Source organism: Chenopodium album, chromosome 9 (genome assembly GCF_948465745.1).
Source record: "Chenopodium album chromosome 9, dcCheAlbu1.1, whole genome shotgun sequence".
Lineage (NCBI taxonomy): Eukaryota > Viridiplantae > Streptophyta > Magnoliopsida > Caryophyllales > Amaranthaceae > Chenopodium > Chenopodium album.
In genome coordinates this window covers 700121-722398 of record NC_137842.1, presented here as the reverse complement: position 1 = coordinate 722398, position 22278 = coordinate 700121, and the positions used below count along the sequence as shown (strand labels likewise).

General features: G+C 35.0%; 1 protein-coding gene across 1 annotated transcript; it reads right to left on the bottom strand.

Moving 5' to 3' along the window:
* Positions 1-20425: 20425 nt before the first annotated feature.
* LOC145559323 (GEM-like protein 4) lies at positions 20426-21881 on the bottom strand. Its single transcript, XM_081620745.1, has 3 exons — positions 21570-21881; positions 21184-21416; positions 20426-21033 (listed from the first exon to the last, which is right to left on the bottom strand). Exons 1-3 carry the CDS (start codon positions 21784-21786, stop codon positions 20836-20838), a joined length of 648 nt encoding a protein of 215 aa, XP_081476871.1. The 5' UTR covers positions 21787-21881; the 3' UTR covers positions 20426-20835.
* Between the last annotated feature and the right edge of the window lie 397 nt (positions 21882-22278).

The window sequence follows — 22278 nt, the reverse complement described above, 5'->3', positions numbered from 1 at the left end:
TTCCATCGTTTTGCCTGGCATTTATCTGTCAAATGATATTTTTCGTTGAACCAAACGGAGCCATAGTTGTTTACTTGTCTTTAGTAGCCAATAGGTCCTCTTTCCTCTAGGAGGGCATTTCTCATCGTCTAATTTAAGTAGACATGACAAAATTGACCATACTTGACCTGAACTTAAATTGTACTTGTATATGAAATCTCATAATATGATTTTGAACTGTTAAGAAATTGACTTGAAACGACCAGTTAAGGCATCACTAGAATATGACCCGAACTGAACGATTATTTGATTGGATTACTGCTTGTTACTATTAGGACTTAGGAGTATCGGCTAATATAGAGTTCTACATTGCTCAAGCCCTGATTAATAATACTTGATTACTGTAACAACAGTCATGTATTGCTATAAACAGAAGCGTTTTGAACATCATTTATTTATGTTATCTTTGTATTATGGAAGTAAAGATAGCAACAACCAAACAAGATTAAAAAAAACTTGAAACTTACAGTCCTAACTAAACTAGAGAGTATATTAGAGTACAACCGTTGGACCTGTAGGTGGGATTATATCAGGCGTTGGTGTTGATGGCAGTGGGTCTATTTCCGGTACGTTAGGCGGAACAACATCAGGCGGCTGACGAGGTGGAACCTCCGGTGGTGGGAATATATCAGGTCCAGGAGGGGAAGGGATGGGCGTGTGTGGAATCTCTGGTCCTGGTGGATTCGGTGTGGGATCAGGCGTTGGTATATGCGGTTTAATCTCTGGTTCAGGTGCAATGATGAACTCGTTGGGTTCAGACGGGGTTGGAGGCATCTCAACCGGTGTAGGCAGGTTAACTTCTTGAGTGCGCCTCGTAGGGAACTCGGGCGGTGTCGTGGACATGGACGTGGTCGTGGACATGGCAGCTATAGGCCTTGGAGTAAAGGTTAGGTGATTGTAAGGAGAATGAGGAGTTATGATTAATTTGTTAGGGACATAAAGTGGTATTGATTTCTTCAAAAGATTGAACAAAGGAGATGAAGAAAAGCAGCTTGTCATATCTTCAGATTTTGGTATGTTTTGGACTAAAACTAGAACAAGGATATGTTCAAACTAAACTTCACTATACTATACAAATTCTGTTTGCCTGGGTTTCATGTTAATGACACCTGCAGTTATACGTGTTACATTTGAAACGTGGACTTCATTGGTTTAATCACAGCAATTTATTTTTTATTTTTTTATTTATGGGAACTTCATGGGCTTATGCCGTACTCATTTATGGACCAACCCAATAAATTAATGAATTTATATCTGGTTCCGCCACATATTCTTAGGTGCACACTCATGTACCTAGATTTAGGTGTAACAACAGCAAAATATGAACATTAGCTTTTCAAAAAGTGAACATTAGTTTCTTCTCCTTTATTTTTCTCCTTCATTTTTTTATTTTCTCTCTCCTCTGTTTTTTAATTTTTCCCCCTTTTTTACACTTTTTTGATTGAATTTGTTTCTTACAACATGAAAGTAGTTATTAAGTATGAATTTTTGTGTGAATTTCGATTTTGTGCTTTAATTTCGATTGATTAAGGTATATATGAAAATTTGAATTCACAAATTATACTCCATTTTTTCTCCTTCCTTCTTTAATTCCTTTTTCCTCTATTTTTTTTTCTATTTTTCTCGTTTTTTCTATTTAACGATTGAATATGTTACTTACAATATGGAATTGGTTGTTTATCTGATTTTTTTGAATTCATATGAATTGAATTTTTTTTTTTTTTAGCTTCGATCAATTTCATTTGTGTATGAATTTCATTTGATTTTCTGCATTTTTTTTATCAATGAACATAATAATGCAAAATATGAACATATGCATAGGTTCCCTTAAATGTGAACATTAGCTTTTCAGAAAGTGAACATAAGCATAAAACATATGAACATATGCATTTCAGAAAGTAAACATAACAATTCAAAATATGAACGTAAGCATTGGTTTCCTTAAAGTGAATATAACCATTTAAAAGATGAACATATGCGTAAAAAAATATGATCATATGCATTTAAGAGAGAGAAGATATGCATAAACAGACTTAATGAGAACAACAAATATTTACTATGAATATTTACACTATGAACATATAAAATATTATTATGAATATAAAGCATTTTATTAAGAACATAAAAAATTGAAGAAATAAAATAATATGGTTATGAAACATATGCATCATAATTCATAAGTATTAAAAATATGAGCATATGCATTCAAAATATGAACATATGCATTGGTTCATTTTGAATGCGTATGAACATAATTAAGCATTTCAGAAGGTGAACATATACATAAAAAAAATATGAACATATGGATTTAGAAAGTGAATATAAGCATTTCAGAAAGTTTACAAACGGATTCAAAATATGAACATAAGAATTCAAAATATAAACATATGCATTTCGAAATGTGAACATAAAATATCCGTTTGATTTCACTAATTTTTTTGACAATTCCAATAATAAATTTCGAACAATATTCAAACAAAATTAAGTGATAATCATATAAATTCAAACAAAATTAAGTGAAATTTACATAAAATTGCCTTTTTGGGGAGGATTCTTTTGATTTTGCATCTCTTTCCTAATGTCCATTGATGATTTTGCAGTTTTTTAGTGAAAGAATGAAATAAAGGAGAGAGAAAGTGAAAAAGAGGAGAGAGAAAATCGTATAGAAGAAGAAGATTTTTGAGTTTGGAAATGACGTTACATTTATTGGGTGTGGGTGGGTGTATTGGGTGTGGGTGGGTGTATTGCAGTTTCCGTATTTTTTAGTTTTAGGGATTTTTTTAATTGGGTTGTGTGTAATTAGGCTTTTGGGCTACGTTGTTACACCTATTTAAGGTGCACAAGGGTGCACCTTGGACTAATTGTGGTTCAACTTGTAAGTTGTAAACAATCCGACCAGAATTGAAGTGACCACTAGCTACATTTGATTTGAACATACACATTGATCTATCGAATAGCATGGCCAAATTCGATATGATCACAAACATTATGTTTTAACCTGAATCTAACCAGTCCGCCACACCCGTTTTGACAGCTCAATTTACAAATCTTTGCCGAGGTAAATGAGTGAACTACAACTTATGACTTGTTTGGTTCACCTTATTTATATGGCTTCATTTTTTTATTTTTTAATATCATTTTCTTTTATCTAGAAATTAATTTTTGCAATTATTTTAATAATAACCCAATAAAATAGATTAACAATACTAATAATCATGAGAAGGTTTTGCATAAAACCATTTCATGTGAGTCTAGTTTATAATGCACACACCCATCCCCCGAGATTTGCATAGTACACCAGGGTGTACCATGTTCACGGTACCTGTAAAAACTAAAGGCATTTTCAATTTAGGTTTTTTTTTTCTTTAAAATGATTCTTCCTTAATTTAAGGGATTGGTTAGTTATTCCCTATATCAATAGTTTTCAAAAATAGATTTGATAGTTTTGGAGATATATAATTACAATAATTTCGAAATACAGAGAGAATTTCTAGAGAGAGAATTTTTAGCATAGAAAATTAATGGCAGGGTGTAAGAAATTCATCATGATTACATTACAGATTTGTTGATAATACGTATGAGAATGAAGATTCGGTTAATAATGAAGATGAATATGAGGATTTCATAATCAAATGTGAAGGTATTTTTTTTTTAAGGTTTTTTCGTATTAAAATTTATAATTATAATTACGATGTTGATGCTAATGATAATGTTGTTTTAAATTATTAAATTTCATAATTTGTACATTTCGTAATCAAAGGAATTTTTTTTTTTTTTTTAAATACTGTTTTTGTACTATTTTCAAAGGTTGAAGATTGATGAATAAAAAGTTATACCGCAAGTGCACGGTGTCTGTTGTTAGCAGAGATTTAGCAAATACGGGTCGAATCCCACAGGGAGACATGTTCTATTAGTTTTTGCCCAATTATATGAACTATTTCTGTAAACGAATAATGATTTGATGATTAATTAACTAAAGAATGACAATAATGAAAGTAAAGTTGTTCTCAGACAAATTAAAGTCTAGGGCATATGTTCGGTCCACCATGCTTATACCAATCCAAGAAATGCAAACAATCCATTAATAAACAAACTAGGTCGAATAATTAAAGCACTCGTTAATCCTACGGTCGGGAATTAACGCTTACGAATTAACATATGTAGTTCGGCCGCTAACATAATCAAATTCGCCAATTGTAATTAAGCCTCTAAAAATATGATCTTTCAATTCTAATTTTTATTAGCTAAATAATTAACTCATGATATTGGCCAATTACATGAATCAAACAATAAAGCACAAATCAATCGGAATTATTCAAACCCTAATTCATAAATTTATAAATAATTAAGCATAATTAATCAAGGTATAAACATGACTTCCCTCACTTAGCCCTAGAAAACGACTACTCACTCATAATTGAAATAAACAAAACAAAAGAAATAAATAGACTTGAATTCATAATTGATAAAATAAATAAAGAACGAAAAGAATAAATGAAATACCTCGATGATTGAATTAATGGAGAAATAAAGCTAGGGTTCAACAGTGGAGAGAAAAATAAACTAAGAAACGTTTAATCTAGAAAAAATAAAGCCTCAGGGAGGAAAATAAAATCCTCTCAAGTATTTATATTAAAGCCTAATCCTAAGTAAAATAAAATAAATAAATTAAAAAAGGAAATAAAAATAATAAAGGTCGTCTTTTAATTGGTCATGAGAATCACAATCGATGGAAAGCAATCCCGCACGCAAAACCCATCGCCCGATGGGTGGCCGATGGTCGAGTGGAGGTAGGCCGCGACAAGGACCATCGGCCGATGGATTCCCATCGGGCCAGGCAGCTTTGAGGGCCGTGTATGCGGCTAAACCATCGGGCAACCATCGCCCGATGGCTGAATGCTTGGCTGGCAGATTTGCAGGGCCGACTTCGGAAGGCTGTAACTCACAATTCAGGAATCATATGAAGGCGTGCGACCTATCATTGGAAAGCTCTTCAAGTCTAGTTTCCAACTCAACTTGAATCACCTCAATCCGATCTGTAGAACTCGAGTTATGGCTGAAACAATGCACAAGGGTCCTTTTTAATACTTTGCAAACCTTCGTTTTCCTTTGTTTCTAACTCAAATTCAATTCCGAAAAGTGCATGTCGATCCTTGCGGATGCTAATTCAATTCCCACGCATGAAATCCTTAGAGACAACATTCATGAGCATAAAGTCCTCAATCAATAAACTCGATCCATCGATTTCCATTTAAATATTATTCGACTCATCTCCAAACACTTCAAAAGCGTCCAAATGACTATGAAATCACCTGAAACATTAAGAAATACACAAACGAAGCGTAATAAAGCGATACATGATGAATTATGCAAATATGACCCTAAAATCGACCAAAAAGACTAAGAAAAAGGTACAAAAACTAACATAAACGTGCCTAAGAACTCTATATAAATATGATTCATCAAAGATGATGTTCTTCTGATTATGATGAATGTTCCTTTATCATGCATTCAATTTGTTAATTGTAATGGAATATGCTCTTTAAGCCGATTAATATGTTCTTTGGGTGTAAACTATATGTTCTTTACATTACAAATTATGTTCTTTAAGGTATAATGTTCTTTGTGTTTCAATAATATGAACTATATTTTTTTTAATTGAATAATATGTTCTTCTATTTTCATGTTTGTTTGTTTTAACTCTTAAGTTCTTTTGGCTATTGAGTGATATAGCACATATTATTTAAAAATGAGTTTTTACATCATTTTTAATTATTAAACTATTCATCTTGAATATTAATTTTTAAATTTATATTTTTATATGTTAATAACATTAAATAATTGTGTACATTTTTTTTTTCAGGATCACAGATGGTTGATGAAGATATTTTCAAATCCAAAGAACATCCATAACATTTATAAAGAACATGAATATATTATATAATAAGCACTACTTAAATTTAAATATTAAAATTTAACAAGAATGGTCCAAACAAAAATTTAATAAATATTTTCATAATAAGCAATGAATATTACATGACAATAAATGTACATCACAATTACAGTTAGAGAACATGGACATTTAAAATATTTTATCAAAAGGTCTAATTTCCCCTGTTTCAAAAGCTAATGGAACTCTGTAAATCGCTACCATATTACTCCTTGTTTTCATTTTCGATCATTCATCTTATGTCTGATGTACGCTTGGCCCTTGTTGCTCCTAGTAGAAATGGTTCTTTGTGTTGTGATAAGTTTGCAGGAAATGATGACAGTAAAGAGAATTGTCTGAGCATTGATCATCGAGGTCTTTCGATGCTGATGCAAAGCTCAGATTGAGATCTCGCCATTTTCATGGAGGAGAGAGAAATTGTGAGTTGAGGAGAGAGATGGTGGGTTGTTGATAAGGAGAGTGAAAGAGAGGAAGAAAAGAGGGGTTTTAATACCTAACCATTATAATCTAATTTATGATATATTTAACCTATTTATGATATATTTAACCTATTTTCTAATATATAGATCATCAGTGGTTCCTTGGGTAATTTTTAGCTTAATTATTAAATTTATATTTGTAATTATTACTTACACTGTGTTTATTTTAGGATACTTTAAAATTTTATGTAATGTTTTGTTTTTACATGCAGATCAAATTTAATTAGAGAATTACATTCGAGCAAAAATGATTGGAAAATCAAAGTACGGGTTTCTCGCCTGTTTGACATACTAAACTTTCGCTGACCAAGACAGCTTAATAAGTTTCGATATGATCCTATTGGACGATGAGTTATTTCTTATAAAATATTTACCTCTATTAATTTTTTTTTTTTGAAACCTCTCTTAATTTGCGAGTTATAATCAAGTTGGGTCATTTCCAAGTGGGGTCATTTAAGGTTGTCTAAATAGCATTTAAGGTGATTTGAAATCGGGTCAGGAACAATTTGGATTGAATTTAGGTCGGGTCAATAACAAGTCGTGTTAATTTTGAGTCGAGTTAGTAACAGATTAGGTTGAATTTTTGGATTGGGTAATGTAGGCGTCGCTCGAAGTGCGCCTACGTTAAAGCATGTGTGAATATGCTTGGCAATCATAGGAAGTGGGAATTGACATTACGATTAGGGATTAGGAAAGTAGAGAGCTGCCAACAAGTTTTTAAGGAACTTGTAAACCGTTCACGGATCATAAAAGGCAACCACGATAAAGGGACAACGATAGGCAACAACGATTGACCCGTGAAGGTTACACCCCATTCATAATCCATGAGATTACTAACTCCATATGGTTCGGAACCACGAAAGGAGGATTGGGGATGATGGTACGAAGTGAGTCATGGAGTCACATTCGCCCGTATTGGCCTCTACTCGATTCTTATAGTGAAAAGTGATTCCTGCGATCTCAAAGGCATACAAAAAAGATTCAATTTGCTCCAAACTATTATTAAGCTAAATTGGTTTAATATTAATGCAACACATAATTCCAAAATATTAGTGATCACTTGAATTAATAATAAGATTAAAAAGGAACCTAAACCGGTTGTCCAAATTATCTTATTAGACGTGATTTTCAATTACATATTCCCTTTAAACATGCAATATGGTGATCAATAAATATAATAGAATTCTCATTAATATTGGAAGCAATTTGACAATAATAATGTGAGTCAAATCAAATATAAAATAACCTAATCATGATACTAGCAATATTAAAATAAAATAAGAGTAATTAAATTAATTAATTACTCACATTCCGTGTGTTCCTTTAAATTTCTACATCATGAATAAACTATTAGTAACTTCAATAAAAATATAAATCAAATTAAAACAATTAAATTAAATAAAAGTAGAGATGATTTGGTCCACTCAGTCAATTATACCTTTCACGCCTTGGCTTAAGGACAGAACCACGAGTAAAGTACGGACTCATTGGAGTGCTTGAAGAAGGAATTTTGAAAGAAGGAGGGTAGGAGAGAAAAATAGAGAATTAATTCATGCCCCGTACGGCCGTACATCAGAAATGAGGGGGTATTTATAGAAAAAATGTGCTGAGGGAACACACGGAACCCTAAAAAGATAAAAACCCTAAAAAAGTATACCGCGACACGGCAAAGTCTACCGTGACACGGGAAACCCCACCATCAGACGGGGGACATTCCCGTGACACGGTATACAGCTGTGTGACGCGGGAAATATTTAGTAAACGGGGAAGAAAACGCGCTAAGGGTTTACGCGGAAAGGACACGGAAACTCCCGTGTCACAGCAGGTGCCCCGTGTCACGGGGAATCCCACTGTCAGACGGGACAGTTTCCCGTGACACGGTGGACTACTGCCGTGACGCGGGAGTTTTTAGTCTGTTTTTCCGTCTAAATTCATTTTTAACCCTAATTTCGTTTGATAATTTTAACCCTAATTCCGTCTAAATTCATTTTAAGTGCCGATTGATAATTTTCGGGCCATTTCTGATTTATTATTATTTGGGCTAAAATAAGAAAATAAGTAAATAAAATAAATAATAGGTTTGGGCCAAAATAAACAATAAAATAAAGAAAGGTTTGGGCTAAAATTAAAACTATGCTTTGACTAAACATCAAGACTGATCCATGGACGATTTTTTTAAGCACTCTCGGGATTAAATACTGAACCCGACCAATAGTGGCGGTGAAAGGTTGTTCATCATCGGGTTTGGTTTTGGGGAGACATTTTTAGGTGTCTACAGGTAAGTAATAGGTAAGTTAAAATTCGAGTCAGGTCAATAACAAGTCGGGTTAAATTTGGGTCAAGTCAATAACAAGTCGAGTTAATTTTGGGTCGGGTTTGTAGCAGGTTGGGTTAAATTCAGGTCGGGTTAGGAACGAGTCGAGTTGAATTCAGGTCAGGTTAGTAACAAGTCTGGTTAAATTCAGGTTTTGACGGGTTAAAACAGGTTTGGATTAATTTCGGTTCAAGTAGGTTTCGGTGCAAGTTAATTAAATTGGCCGTTGTAAATCGGTAAATCGGTGCAAGTTGTAAGCCGATAAATTGGCTGTTTAAAAGCAAATTGAATGGTTCTACACACCCAATTGGACTCCCGGTTGGTATGAGGGACCATTGTAAATATCTCGGCAATTTTTATTTTCGGGCGAAAAAAAAGTCAAAAATTTCAAAATTGAAGGCTAATATCCACGTTTTTTGACAAATTTTGGAGGTTTTGGGGCCCGGTGTTGAAAAATCTAAAAATTCTATGGGATACATCTCGAGGTCATATAATATCGTTTGGAACCATATATGATCATTATTTGTTGTCATAAATGTTCGTGGTAGGCTTGAATTAATGAAATTGATGCAAGTTGTAAACCGGTAAATTGGTCGTTTAAAGGGAAATTAGATGGTTTCACCCACCCAATGGGACTCTCGGACGGTATTAGGGACCATGATAAACATTTCGGCATTTAGTATTTCTGGGCGAAAAAAGTAAAAATTTTCAAAATTGAACGCTAATATCCACGTTTTTTGAGAAATTTTGGAGGATTCGAGCCCGGTGTCGAAAAGTCTTGAAAATCTAAGGGATACATCTCGGAGTCATTTAACGCCGTTTGGAACCATATATGATCATTATTTGTTGTCATAAATGTTCGTGGTAGGCTTGACTTAATGAAATCGGTGCAAGTTATAAACCGGTAAATAGTCTGTTTATAAGCAAATTGGATGGTTCCACCCACCTAATTGGACTCCTGAAGGGTATTAGGGACCATGGTAAAAATTTCTGCAATTTTTATTTCTGGGCGAAAAAAGTCTAAAAATTCCAAAATTAAAGGCTAATATCCACGATTTTTGAGAAATTTTAGATGGTTTCGGGCCCGGTATCGAAAAGCCTTGAGATTCTAGAAAATACATCTCGGGGTCATATTATTTAGTTTGGAACCATATATGATCACTATTTTTTGTCATAAATGTTCGTGGTACGTTTGAGTTAATGAAATCGGTGCAAGTTGTAAACCGGTGAATTGGTGGACGTCTAAAGGCAAATTGGATGGTTCCACCCACCCAATTGGACTGCCGGAGGGTATTAGGGATCATGCTAAATACTTCCACAATTTTTATTTTCTAGCGAGAAAAAGTCAAAATTTTCCAAAATTGAAGGCTAATGTCCACGCTTTTTGAGAAATTTTGGAGGTTTTGGAACACGATGTCGCAAAGTCTTGAGAATTTAGGGAATACATCTGGTGATCATATAATCCCATTTAGAACCATATATGATCATTATATGTTGTCATAGACGTTAGTACAGTGGTATGCTTGAGTTAATGAAATCGATGCAAGTTGTAAACCGGTAAATTGGCCGTTTAAAGGCAAATAAGATGGTTCCACGCACTCGATTAGACTTCCGGAGGGTACTAGGGACCATGGTAAACATTTTGACAATTTTTATTTTTCAAGCGAAAAAAAGTAAAAAAATTCAAAAATTTGAAGGCTAAGATCCATGTTTTTTGAGAAATTTTGAAGGGTTCGAGGCGCAGTGTTGAAAAGCCTTGAAATTTTAGGGGATACATCTCGGGGTCATATAATGTCGTTTGGAACATTTATGATCATTATATGTTGTCATAAATGTCCGTGGTAGGCTTGCGTTAATGAAATCGGTGCAAGCTGTAAACAGGTTAATTGGCCGTTTAAAGGCAAATTGGATGGATAGACCCACCCAATTGGACTTCCGGAGGGTATTAGGGACCATGGTAAACATTTCGTCAATTTTTATTTCCGAGCGAAAAAAAAGTCAAAAAATTCCAAAATTGAAACCTTATGTCCACGCTTTTTAAGAAAATTTTGAGGTTTCGAGGCCCGGTGTCGATAAGCTTTGAGATTTTAGAGGAAAATTCTCGGGGTCATATAATACTGTTTTAAACCATTAATGATCATTATATGTTGTCATAATGTTCGTGGTAGGCTTGAGTTAATGAAATCGGTGCAAGTTGTAAACAGGTAAATTCACCATTTAAAGGAATATTGGATGGTTCCACTTTCCAAATTGGACTCCCAGAGGATATTAAAGATCATGGTAAACATTTCGGCAATTTTTATTTATAGGCAAAAAAAAGTCAAAAAAATTCCAAAATTTAAGGCTAGTATCCACGCTTTTTGAGAAATTTTGGAGGTTTCGAGGCCCGGTGTCGAAATTTTTTGAGATTTTAGGGGATACATTTCGGGGTCATATAATGCCGTTTGGAACGATATATGATCATTATATGTTGCCATAAATGTTCGTGGTAGGCTTGAGTTAATGAAATCGGTGCAAATTGTAAACCGGTAAATTGGCTGTTTAAAGGCAAATTTGATGGTTTCACCCTTGCAATTGGAATCCTGGAGGGTATTAGGGACCACGGTAAACATTTCAGCAATTTTTTTACGGGTGAAAAAAAGTCAAAAAATTCCAAAATTGAAGGCTAATATCCACGTTTTTTGAGAAATTTTGTAGGTTTCAGGAATCGGTGTCGAAAAGACTTGAGATTTTAGGGAATATATCTTGGGGTCATATAATGTCGTTTGGAACCATTTATGATCATTATTTGTTGTCATAAATGTTTGTGGTAGGCTTGAGTTAATGAAATCGGTGCAATTTGCAAACCGGTAATTGGCCGTTTAGAGGCAAATTGGTGGTTCTAACCACCCAATTGGACTACTGGAGGGTATTAGGGGCCATGATAAATATTTCGGCAATTTTCACTTTCGGGAGAAAAAAAGTTAAAAAAAATTCAAAAATTGAAAGCTAATATCCACGTGTTTTGAGAAATTTGATAGGTTTCGGGGCTCGTTGTTGAAAAAAATTTGAGATTTTAGAGGATACATCTCGGGGTCATATAATAATGTTTTAAACCATAAATGATCATTATATGTTGTCATAAATGTTCGTGGTAGGCTCGAGTTAATTAAATCGGTGCAAGTTGTAATTAAACCGGTAAATTCGCCATTTAAAGGCAAATTGGATGGTTCCAGCCACCTAATCGGACTTCCGGATTGTATTAGAGACCACGATAAACATTTTGGCAATTTTTATTTACAAGCGAAAAAAAGTTTAAAAACTCCATAATTTAAGGTTAATATCCATGCTTTTTGAATTTTTTTTGAAGTTTCGAGGCCTAATATCGAAAATCCTTGAAATTTTAGGGAATACATCTCGGGGTCATATAATTTTGTTTGGAACCATATATGATCATTATATGTTGTTATAAATGTTCGTGGTAGGCTTGAATTAATGAAATAAGTGAAAGTTGTTGTAAACCGGTAAATTGGGAGTTTAAAGGCAAATTGGATGGTTTCACCCAACCAATGGACTCCGGAAGGGTATTATGGACCATGGCAAACATTTAGGAAATTTTTATTTCAGGGCAAATAAAAGTAAAAAAATTCCAAAATTGAAGGCTAATATCCACACTTTTTGAGAAACTTTTAAGGTTTCGGGGCCCGGTGTCGAAAAGTCTTGAAATTAGAGAGGATATATATCGGTGTCATATAATGCCGTTTGGAACCATGATCATTATTTTTTGTTATAAATGTTCGTGTGGTAGGCTTGAGTTAATGTAATTGATGCAAGTTGTAAACCGGTAAATTATTCTTTTAAAGGCAAATTAAATGGTTCCACCTATCCAATTGGACTTCTGCCGGGTATTAGAGAGCATGGTAAACATTTCTGTAATATTTATTTCCGGGAGAAGAAAAGTAAAAAAAAAAAAAAATCCAAAATTAAAGGTTAATATCCACGCTTTTTGAGAAGTTTTGGAGGTTTCGGGCCTGGTGTCGGAAAACTTTAAGATTTTAGTGGATAAATCTCGAGGTCATATAATGCCGTTTGGAACCATATATGATCATTATATGTTGTCATAAATGTTCGTAGTAGGCTTGAGTTAATTTAATCGGTGCAAGTTGTAAACCGGTAAATTGGCCGTTTAAATACCGCATATATAGAAATACAAAAAATAATCATATGCTCAGCTATTTAACTTTAAAGTACATATTTAGCTAATTGATTTTTTCATAAATATGTTTCATTTTGTTAGATTTTATGAAACTCCTCAGATTGGAGTGTTTTCCATTAATCAATATATATAGGGTTACAATCGTGAGTCTTAATCACGTTAGAGAATCTCAAGAGATAATTACAGAATATCTACAAAATATATCCTACCATAACAAAATACAAAGAATATTAATCCTATATTCTATCACACCCCCGCAGTCGTAGCGGGAGGAGGACGTACGCTAAGACTGGATCTGAAGTCCACAAATAGTTGTCGAGGTAGGCCTTTCGTGAAAATGTCTGCAAACTGATACCGTGAAGGAACGTGTAAGACCCATACATGCCCCAACGCCACCTTTTCTCGAACGAAATGAATGTCCATTTCGACGTGTTTGGTGCGTTGGTGCTGTACGGGATTATGAGATATATAAATGACATTGACATTATCACAATAAACAAGAGTAGCCTGCCGGAGAGGACAATGGAGCTTTAATAGAAGATTACGGAGCCAACAAGCCTCGGAAACAACATTTGCGACGCCTCTGTATTCTGCCTCTGCACTTGATTTAGATAGAGTTGGTTGACACTTAAACGACCAAGAAATAAGATTGTCACCCAAAAAGCAACAATAGCCGGAAGTGGAGCGACAAGTGTCAGGACACCCGCCCCAATCTGCGTCTGTATAAGTAATCAAGTTCTTCGGAGCTGAAGGATATAAATGTAACCATGATCAATGGTACCCTGAATGTATCGCAGAATCCGTTTCAATGCATTATAATGAGCCTCTCTAGGATCATGCATAAATAGACAAACCTGCTGAACTGCATAAGCTATATCAGGGCGAGTAAAAGTGAGGTACTGTAATGCACCCGCAAGACTGCGATAAAGTGTTGGATCATGAAACCTAGGGCCAGCGTCTGCGCCGAGCTTGGATTGGGTATCCACCGGTGTCTGCGCAGGTTTACAACTGCTCATACCTGCACGCTCAAGAATTTCCTGTGCATATTTTTGCTGTGACATAAACAAGAAATAAGGAGTACGAGTAACAACAATACCCAGAAAATAATTCAGGGGACCTAAGTCAGTCATCGGAAACCCTTTTCGTAAGTGAGTGATGATGTTCTCACGTAGTTTATTTGAGGATGTAACCAACACAATATCATCAACATATAGAAGTAAATATGCCATGTCTTTCCCATGTCGGAAAATAAATAATGATGTGTCCATTTTTGCAATGACAAACCCCATTTGCAAAAGATAATTAGCAAATCGCCGGTACCAAGCTCTTGGAGCTTGTTTGAGGCCATATAGAGCCTTGCGAAGTCTGCAAACATAACCTGGAAATCTCTTGTCAACAAACCCTGGGGGTTGATGCATATAAACACACTCATTCAAATCACCATTTAAAAAGGCATTTTTAACATCAAGTTGATGAATAGACCACCTACGAGCCATAGCCAACCTCAACACTGTTCGAATAGTAGCTGGCTTAACAACCGGACTAAACGTCTCATCACAGTCAACACCTTCAACTTGAGACCTGCCATCACAAACCAAACGAGCTTTGTGTCTTTCAAGATCACCATTAGCATTCAATTTATGACGATATAACCACATACAATTAACAACATTCACCCCCGTAGGCCTAGGAACCAATTCCCATGTCCCCGTTTCAATTAAAGCACTATATTCATCACGCATCGCAGCATTCCAATTTGGGTCGGAAAGGGCTTGTTTGTGATTTTTGGAAGCGGGGAACGAGTAATAGCGGGTAAGGCATATTTTGGATTTGGTTTGGAAATCCCATGTTTTGACCTGGTTTGCATTTGTGGAGATAAAGGCAAAGGGGAGGTTGGGATTATTTGAGGGATGCCACGAAGAGGGGGTGGTGTGTATGTGGGTGTTGGGCGTGGAGAAGGAGCTGGCCTGGTTTGTGTTGGGCTGCTGGGCTGGTTTGTGGAGCTCGGTGGTGTGGTAGGCTTGAGAGTGGGCTGTTGGGCCTGAGGAACCCAGTAGGTGCTGGTTGAAGGGGGGAGCCGAGCTGGGCTGCTGACTGGCCCGCTAGATTTCCAGCGCCAGATTGGGTCAGTGGAGTCCACAGCCCAGTTGCGGCATTTTGGGTGTGCCACAACTCCCTGGTGGACTAGGCTGCCTAGGTTGACACATTTTGGGTTGAAGCAAATAATGTTGCATTAAAGGTGATGGATCATCCAAAGTTAAAAAATCATAATCATCCGATTTAAAATTGGTGATATTTTTAAATGGAAAAGTGCTTTCATCGAAAGTGACATAGAGAGAAATTATGATTTTATTGGTATTAATATCCAAACACCTATATCCCCTATGGTCGGAAGGGTACCCTAGGAGGACACATGGAGTAGAGCGAGGGGCAATCTTATGAGGCATGGTTGTAGATAAATTTGGGAAACAAAGACACCCAAAGACCCTAAAATGATTGTAGGACGGGACAACCCCAAATAAAGCTTGAACCGGAGTAAGTTGATTGAGAGTTTTGGTAGGAAGTATGTTTAGGAGATAGGAGACCGTCTCCAAGGCATGATGCCAAAACGACGGAGGAAGAGAAGCATGAAACAAAAGGGTACGCTTAACATTGTTAAGAGTACGAATCATGCGCTCTGGTTTGCCATTTTGAGAAGATGTGTGTGGACATGAGAAGCGAAAAACCAATCCGTGTTTGACACAAAATAATTTGAACGGTTCGTTATCAAATTCACGACCATGATCGCTTTGAAAGGATTTCATGGGGCGTTCAAATTGAGTTAAAACATATTGTCGAAAATTGAGAAAGGTTTGAAAAGATTGAGATTTATACACTAGAGGAATAGTCCACACATAATGAGTATAATCATCCAAAAGCACTAAATAATACTTATGACCTTTGTCACTACGAATGGGATAAGTCCATAAATCAGCATGAATAATATCAAAGGCAGAATAAGTAGTGCTATTGGAATTATAAAACGGCAAAAGAGTATGTTTTCCTAATTGACAACCTATGCAAGAAGTGGAGTCAAGCTCCTTATTACAATCAATCAAGTTATTACTCCTAAGAAAAATAAAAGTGGGTGCCCCAAGATTTCCTAAGCGGTTGTGCCATGTGGTTGGAGACAAAGTTGTAAGAGAGGTGGCTAGACAAGTAGACGGTGCTTTGGTCACAGGATAAAGGTCCCCGGTACTATTGCATCTGGTTATTAGATTTCCCGTTCGAAGATCCTTCATAGAAAAACCATTAGGGTCAAACTCTATCGACATAGAATTATCAGAAGTAAATTTTCTAACAGAAATTAAATTTTTGATAATTTGAGGGGCTAAATAAACATCACGTAAGGAAAGAGATTTATTAGCAATAGTAGAATGACCATAACCCGTTATTGGAATGCGTTGACCATTACCCACTTGAATATAATTAGATGTGCTTAAATTAAAAAGGGGTAAGAGATTACCGGCATTGTTTGTCATATGAGAAGTGGCTCTGGAATCCATGTACCAAGCTGGATCATAATTATGAAATCCCATTGTTGAAAAAGCATTGCCTAGATTCGTTGGTGTCATTGTTTGACCGTACTCTGAGCCCGGATTAGAATACTCGGCTTGTGACTGTTGAGGCGGCCTAGAGAAAAAGGCCTGTTGAGGTCTCTGCTGCTGTGCAGGCCGTGGCCTAGCCCACTGCTGAGGGTATGGGTATGGTGGCTGGCCCCATTGAGGTGGGGCTGATTGGGCCGCTCCATTGTGGAGGTGCACCCCATTGTGGTGCGTTCTGTTGCTGTTGATATTGTTGCTGTTGTTGGCGTCCCACGGCCGCGACCCTTGCCTCGGCCTCGGCCACGACCCTGACCACTTGAACTGCCACCCTGGCCGGCCGGCGCCGCTTGTTGCTGTTGAGGGGCTGTAGAACTAGCAGTGTTGCTGGTTTGGGCCACAAACGAGGACGCTTGAAAGGAGGAGTCATTAGCACGCCTTGGACTCCTCAAGCAATAAACGTGATCTTGCTCTCTCGAATGAAGGCAGCGGCGAGGTTTGTTGTATCATAACAGCAACTGTATCGAAGTCTGTATTCACTAGCCCGGAAACTAGTCGAATTACAAGTTTTTGCTCCGACACGGGTTGATCAACATTAGCTAGTTGATCCTTCAAATTCTTCAATTCACGGCAATATGACGATATGTCCTGGAATTTGGACAGATGCAATTGATTAAATTGGTTTTCAAGATACACCGCCCTAGTAGTTTTATTATCTTGAAAAATCTCCTTGAGCTTGTCCCAAATTTGCTGAGCCGTAAACCCCTTTTCTATAATCGTTTCAAGCAGATCCTTGGATATGGTGCCATATATCCAGTTCTTGACCATAGAGTCAAGACGTTTCCACATTTCATCCGATAAATCTGTCGGTTTAGGTGTTTTAGAGTCAATGTGATCAAGAACATTGTATGCGTGTGCATGACATTCAAATAGTTCAACCCAATTTAAATATTGGACTTTATCTCGATCAAGAATAAGAGGAAAAACGTTCTTGATATTATTCACACCTAAGGCAGGGTGATAGTCAGAGGAAGAAGTGGAGGTATTGTCATCCTTGCCCATGGTGGCAGTAAGGAATTGGGGTCACCGAATTAAATCACAAAGGAATTGGGAACAAAATAATTACTACCTCCGTTAATTTTTATGTGCAACTTTGGAATATTTTATATCTCACAAATAATACCCCAAAGTTGCATATAAAAATTAACAGAGGTAGTAATTGACAAACAATTCAATTAATGCAGAGGAAAGAGAACAGGGGCACCAAAGACTATTACCATGGAACAATGATGCTGACTAAAAAAAATATTAAAAGAAAATTGCGGAAGCTAGATCATAACCTAAAGCTATGATACCATGTTAGATTTTATGAAACTCCTCAGATTGGAATGTTTTCCATTAATCAATATATATAGGGTTACAATCGTGAGTCCTAATCACGTTAAGAAATCTCAAGAGATAATTACAGAATATCTACAAAATATATCCTACCATAACAGAATACAAAGAATACTAATCCTATATTCTATCACATTTTAATAAATATTTCGATAATTTAGGCCCTGTTCTCTTCACCTTAAAAAAATAATATTAAGTAAAAATAATTTCAGTTTAGTAAAAATAAGTTCAGTTCAGTAAAATTAATTTCAGTTCAGTAAAAATAATTTCAGTTCAGTAAAAATAAGTTCAGTTCAGTAAAATTCAGTTTCCTTAAAGAAGAATTATAATAGAAAATCAGTAAAAATAATTTTAGTTCAGTAAAAATAATTTAAGTTCAGTGAAAATAATTTCAGTTCAGTAAAATTAAGTTCAGTTCAGTAAAAATAAGTTCAGTTCAGTAAAAATAATTTCAGTTCAGCAAAATTAATGTGAATCAAACAGGGCCTTAGTTCATTCTTTTTTACAATAATACTGAAATTAACCGTGCATGGCACATGACTTAACCTAGTTGTAATAAAACACCACTTTTGTGTGGTCTTTCTCTCTCTATTCTTCTCTCTAATTTTCTCTCTCTACTTTTTATCATCTTCTTTGTATTGAGATCTTCTGATGTAATGTTTACAAATTGTGTAAACAATCGATTCAATCAATGAAAGGTGTTATGTTTTTCTAGCTTGAATTTACTGTTTGATTGAAGTTTTTTGTCAACTTCTTTAGAATTATACTTCACAGCATCGTATATACAAGTTACAACCCTTATATATAACTTTACCTTTTTCGGTCATTAGACCAATTCGTTTGTGTTGACCCCTCTTTAGATTGAGGGGGTGTAAAAATGCTAAAGAAAGATTTGATTACTTTAGATAACAATCATGTAAGTGTATACTATTAGTTGTGAGCAACAGCTTAATTTACATTTAGTTATGTCCTTTTCCTCCTTTTTCCTTTTTATCTTAATCATACTTTCACTTATTATTTCTTAGCTCACTCACGTATATATTCATATTGTATATTCTTCTTTTTCTGCTCTTTAATTCGATCTTTTATGCTTTTCAATCAATTGACAAGAAAAAAAATAAAGAGAAGAATGAAAAAGAGAAGTCTAAACATATGTATGCTTTTTTTTTTTTTAATCAATACTCCCTTTAATTATTTTATTGTGACAATTGAAACATAACTTGAGTATCTATCGCGATTGGTTTAAACTTGTATGAATGATAAGTACGAGTTAATGGGTGTTTGTAAGCATAATTACATACAGTGACGTATAATGTTGGAGTACAGTTTGTTTGGGATAAAAAAAGCTAAGGAAACAACTTTTAACTCATCCAATGAATATCAATGTTTGTGTGTTGCAGCCATTGTTGTAATGTAGACACTGATTATGTTTGTCTAATGTACAGCTAACTCAATTAGACGACATTTATATCCCTTTTTACCAAAAAGCAAGCTAATAATTTAGCTGGATTTGGTCATTTTATTTGATCTTAATTTGGTGCGGCTTAGATAAGTATGGATAGCCTACGGACACTTTTGTAGTACTCCACGCGTATAGACTAATTGAAATTGAATGTTATTGTAAGGCAGTCAAGCGTATCAAGGTGTGCAGTACAGCCATGGAGCGAGTGTTCCTTCAAACTGTAAGAAACTCTATGTTAGAACATACGACACATTATTATGTGTTGGTTTGTGTTTTGTTTGAAATTCACTACATGTTTTGACACTGACAAAATAATTTGAACAATCTTGATTTAGGCACATAACTACGTAAGCACAACACAAGAGCATGTATGCTCAAGTTGTACCTTGACTATCATTTTAAAATTTATGGAACAACAAACCCAAAGCCATATTTACATGGGCCGGGTTAAACTCTACTCTTGGTGAGTTGGTGCTATACTAACCAAGGAACAACTGTGAAGGTCATAGCTCGTATTTATGTGACAACTTGGGCTTTGATCATATATAGAGATCGAGAATCGAGATGAATACATACAATTATACAAGTATATTCTTCACCTTTTAGTTTTTGTGCGAAAATTTATCAAAGTTAAGCGATAAAGTTCTTGTCCCAGCAACTAGTCGATGTAATTAATAATTATATATGAAGAAATTCTCTTATGTTCCAACTTCCAAGCTAGCATTAGTAATATTCCAATCCGTATAACAATGTTTATGGAGAAAATAAATAGCTTTTTATCATATACATATTAGTGTGCAGAAAAACCTTGCTCTTTATGTACTCAATTTTTTCCCAATACAACTTATGAAAGGGATTGATTATGGAATTTTAATAAGTATAGGGCCGGGTTTATATAAATAAAAATGAATAACAAGAGGAATACTGCAGTTTCCATTTAATGCATTCATTATAAGCTCAATACATAGTTTTATTATTTTCATTCGATAAAAGTTACAAATCTTAGCTAGCAAGTAATCTATTGATCAATTCAATGTTCAATTACTACAAAGAATACAATGCAACAATGGATAAACTAATCAAAGTACAATGTAATCTCAAATCATCTGCTACCTAATATAAAACTCGTGAAGGAAAACTTCTTTTTTCCTGCCTAGCTATTAAAGGTAGAATTACAAAACTAACCACACTTAACTCTACATATTTACGTACAACAAAGAACTCAATCTGATCTACTTTAATTATAGTACTCCGTACAAAATATGTATTACTTTCTTTGTTCTTCCCAATTGGATTTGTTTTTCATCTTAACAAACGATTCCAAATGGGAAGAACAAAAAATACGGAGGGAGTAGTACGTGTAGTGTATGTATAAGGGATGATCAAGGTCCAACATCATCGATTTTAGTCCAACGTGCTAACTCGAGGTCAATAAATTAAGCTTTGGTAGACTGCATACTTGTTGTAGGCATTTGAAAGTTTTGTTGTATGATCGGAATCCCATGAACCAAAACTCAAACTCATCCGAGGTCACCACTTGTAGATACTTCTGTGATGGCTTTTTCGTGCTTTCGTTTTGATTCAATCTTTCAATTTTCCTTAATGGTATCACAATCTGCATATGTACAAGAAAATTTCACGTCAAAATTTGATTAACTTGACATTAATAAATTGCATGGCAAAATTAATTTTACTCAACTTTGACAATGTACGTACATGCCGCATGTGTGTAAAATTTTGTAGGACAGGATAAATTAATAATTACCTTGTAATGGAACCTAAGAGGTTCTCCGGTGGTGGTGGAGGTGACTTTTGCGATTGGCCGGTCACTGCAAAAGGCGAGTTTCTCCGTGGAGATAAATAGGCGGCCGGCTATGGGACCTGCCGTGGTGTACAAACTGCAATGAGAAGCCCTTAATAACTTCTCACCCTCTCGTACGCTAAAGATTCGTCTGAATACTCTGTCAACCCCTCCAACAAAGCTCAATTTTCCTTTCACTGCATTGTTTGAAAAAACAATCAAGTTATTACTAGTTCAAATTACACTACTAATAATGTGATTATTTATAAATTAAAAACATTATAAAATTGAGAGAAATAAGGTGGGTATAATTTTGAATCAATTATATCGTACAATATTATTATACATACCAAGTTTATTCATCGTGTTAAAAACTGATTCCACTCTACGTTGCTTTGAAACAACTAAAGGTCCATCCACTTTGCCGGATGAAGGTCCAGACAATAGTTTGATGGTGGATGTTTTCCTAGTTTGATCATAACTTATTGTTGATAACCCATTTCGAAGGAGATGATCTCCGATCATGCTCTTCAAACTCCTTGATTTAAATGCCTCGGAAACATTCATTTTTGCTTAGAAACTATATTATCAATTACACAATCACCTCTTAATTAAGTAATAAGATGCAGCAAATTATATTAGAGAATGAAAGAGAATAATGATCTTGGTGGTTGGTGTTGGGAATATAGTTTGTTATGAAGAGGTATATATAGAAGGTGAAAAATATATTGTAGAAGCTTTTAGAATGAGTCATGCATGGATCATCAAAAAAGTAAAATTAAGGGCCATCAAATAAAGATTTATTTCTTGGTGAGTAAGTTGATGAATTCATGCATATTTTATTAGCTTTTCAAAAGTGATGACGAACAAATCTAATCCATTCTTTTTTTTTTTTTCTATTGCAAGATAGAAATAATATGAGTCCAAAATCAAGTAACATTTTATTACAAGCTCTATTATTTTTCTAAGTATTTATTGGTTAGGGTAATTAAACAAATAGTGTGAATTAAATTAGGAAAAAGTGGGGTCAAGGTTTGTGAATGATTGTTGATGGTTAAT

Excerpts from the sequence above, each read along its gene's own strand:
- LOC145559323 (XM_081620745.1), bottom strand. The coding sequence starts at position 21,786 with ATGAATGTTTCCGAGGCATTTAAATCAAGGAGTTTGAAGAGCATGATC. Across the intron at positions 21,417-21,569 it reads TAACACGATGAATAAACTTG|TGAAAGGAAAATTGAGCTTT; the intron begins GTATGTATAATA and ends CAAACAATGCAG. Across the intron at positions 21,034-21,183 it reads CTCTTAGGTTCCATTACAAG|ATTGTGATACCATTAAGGAA; the intron begins GTAATTATTAAT and ends GTACATATGCAG.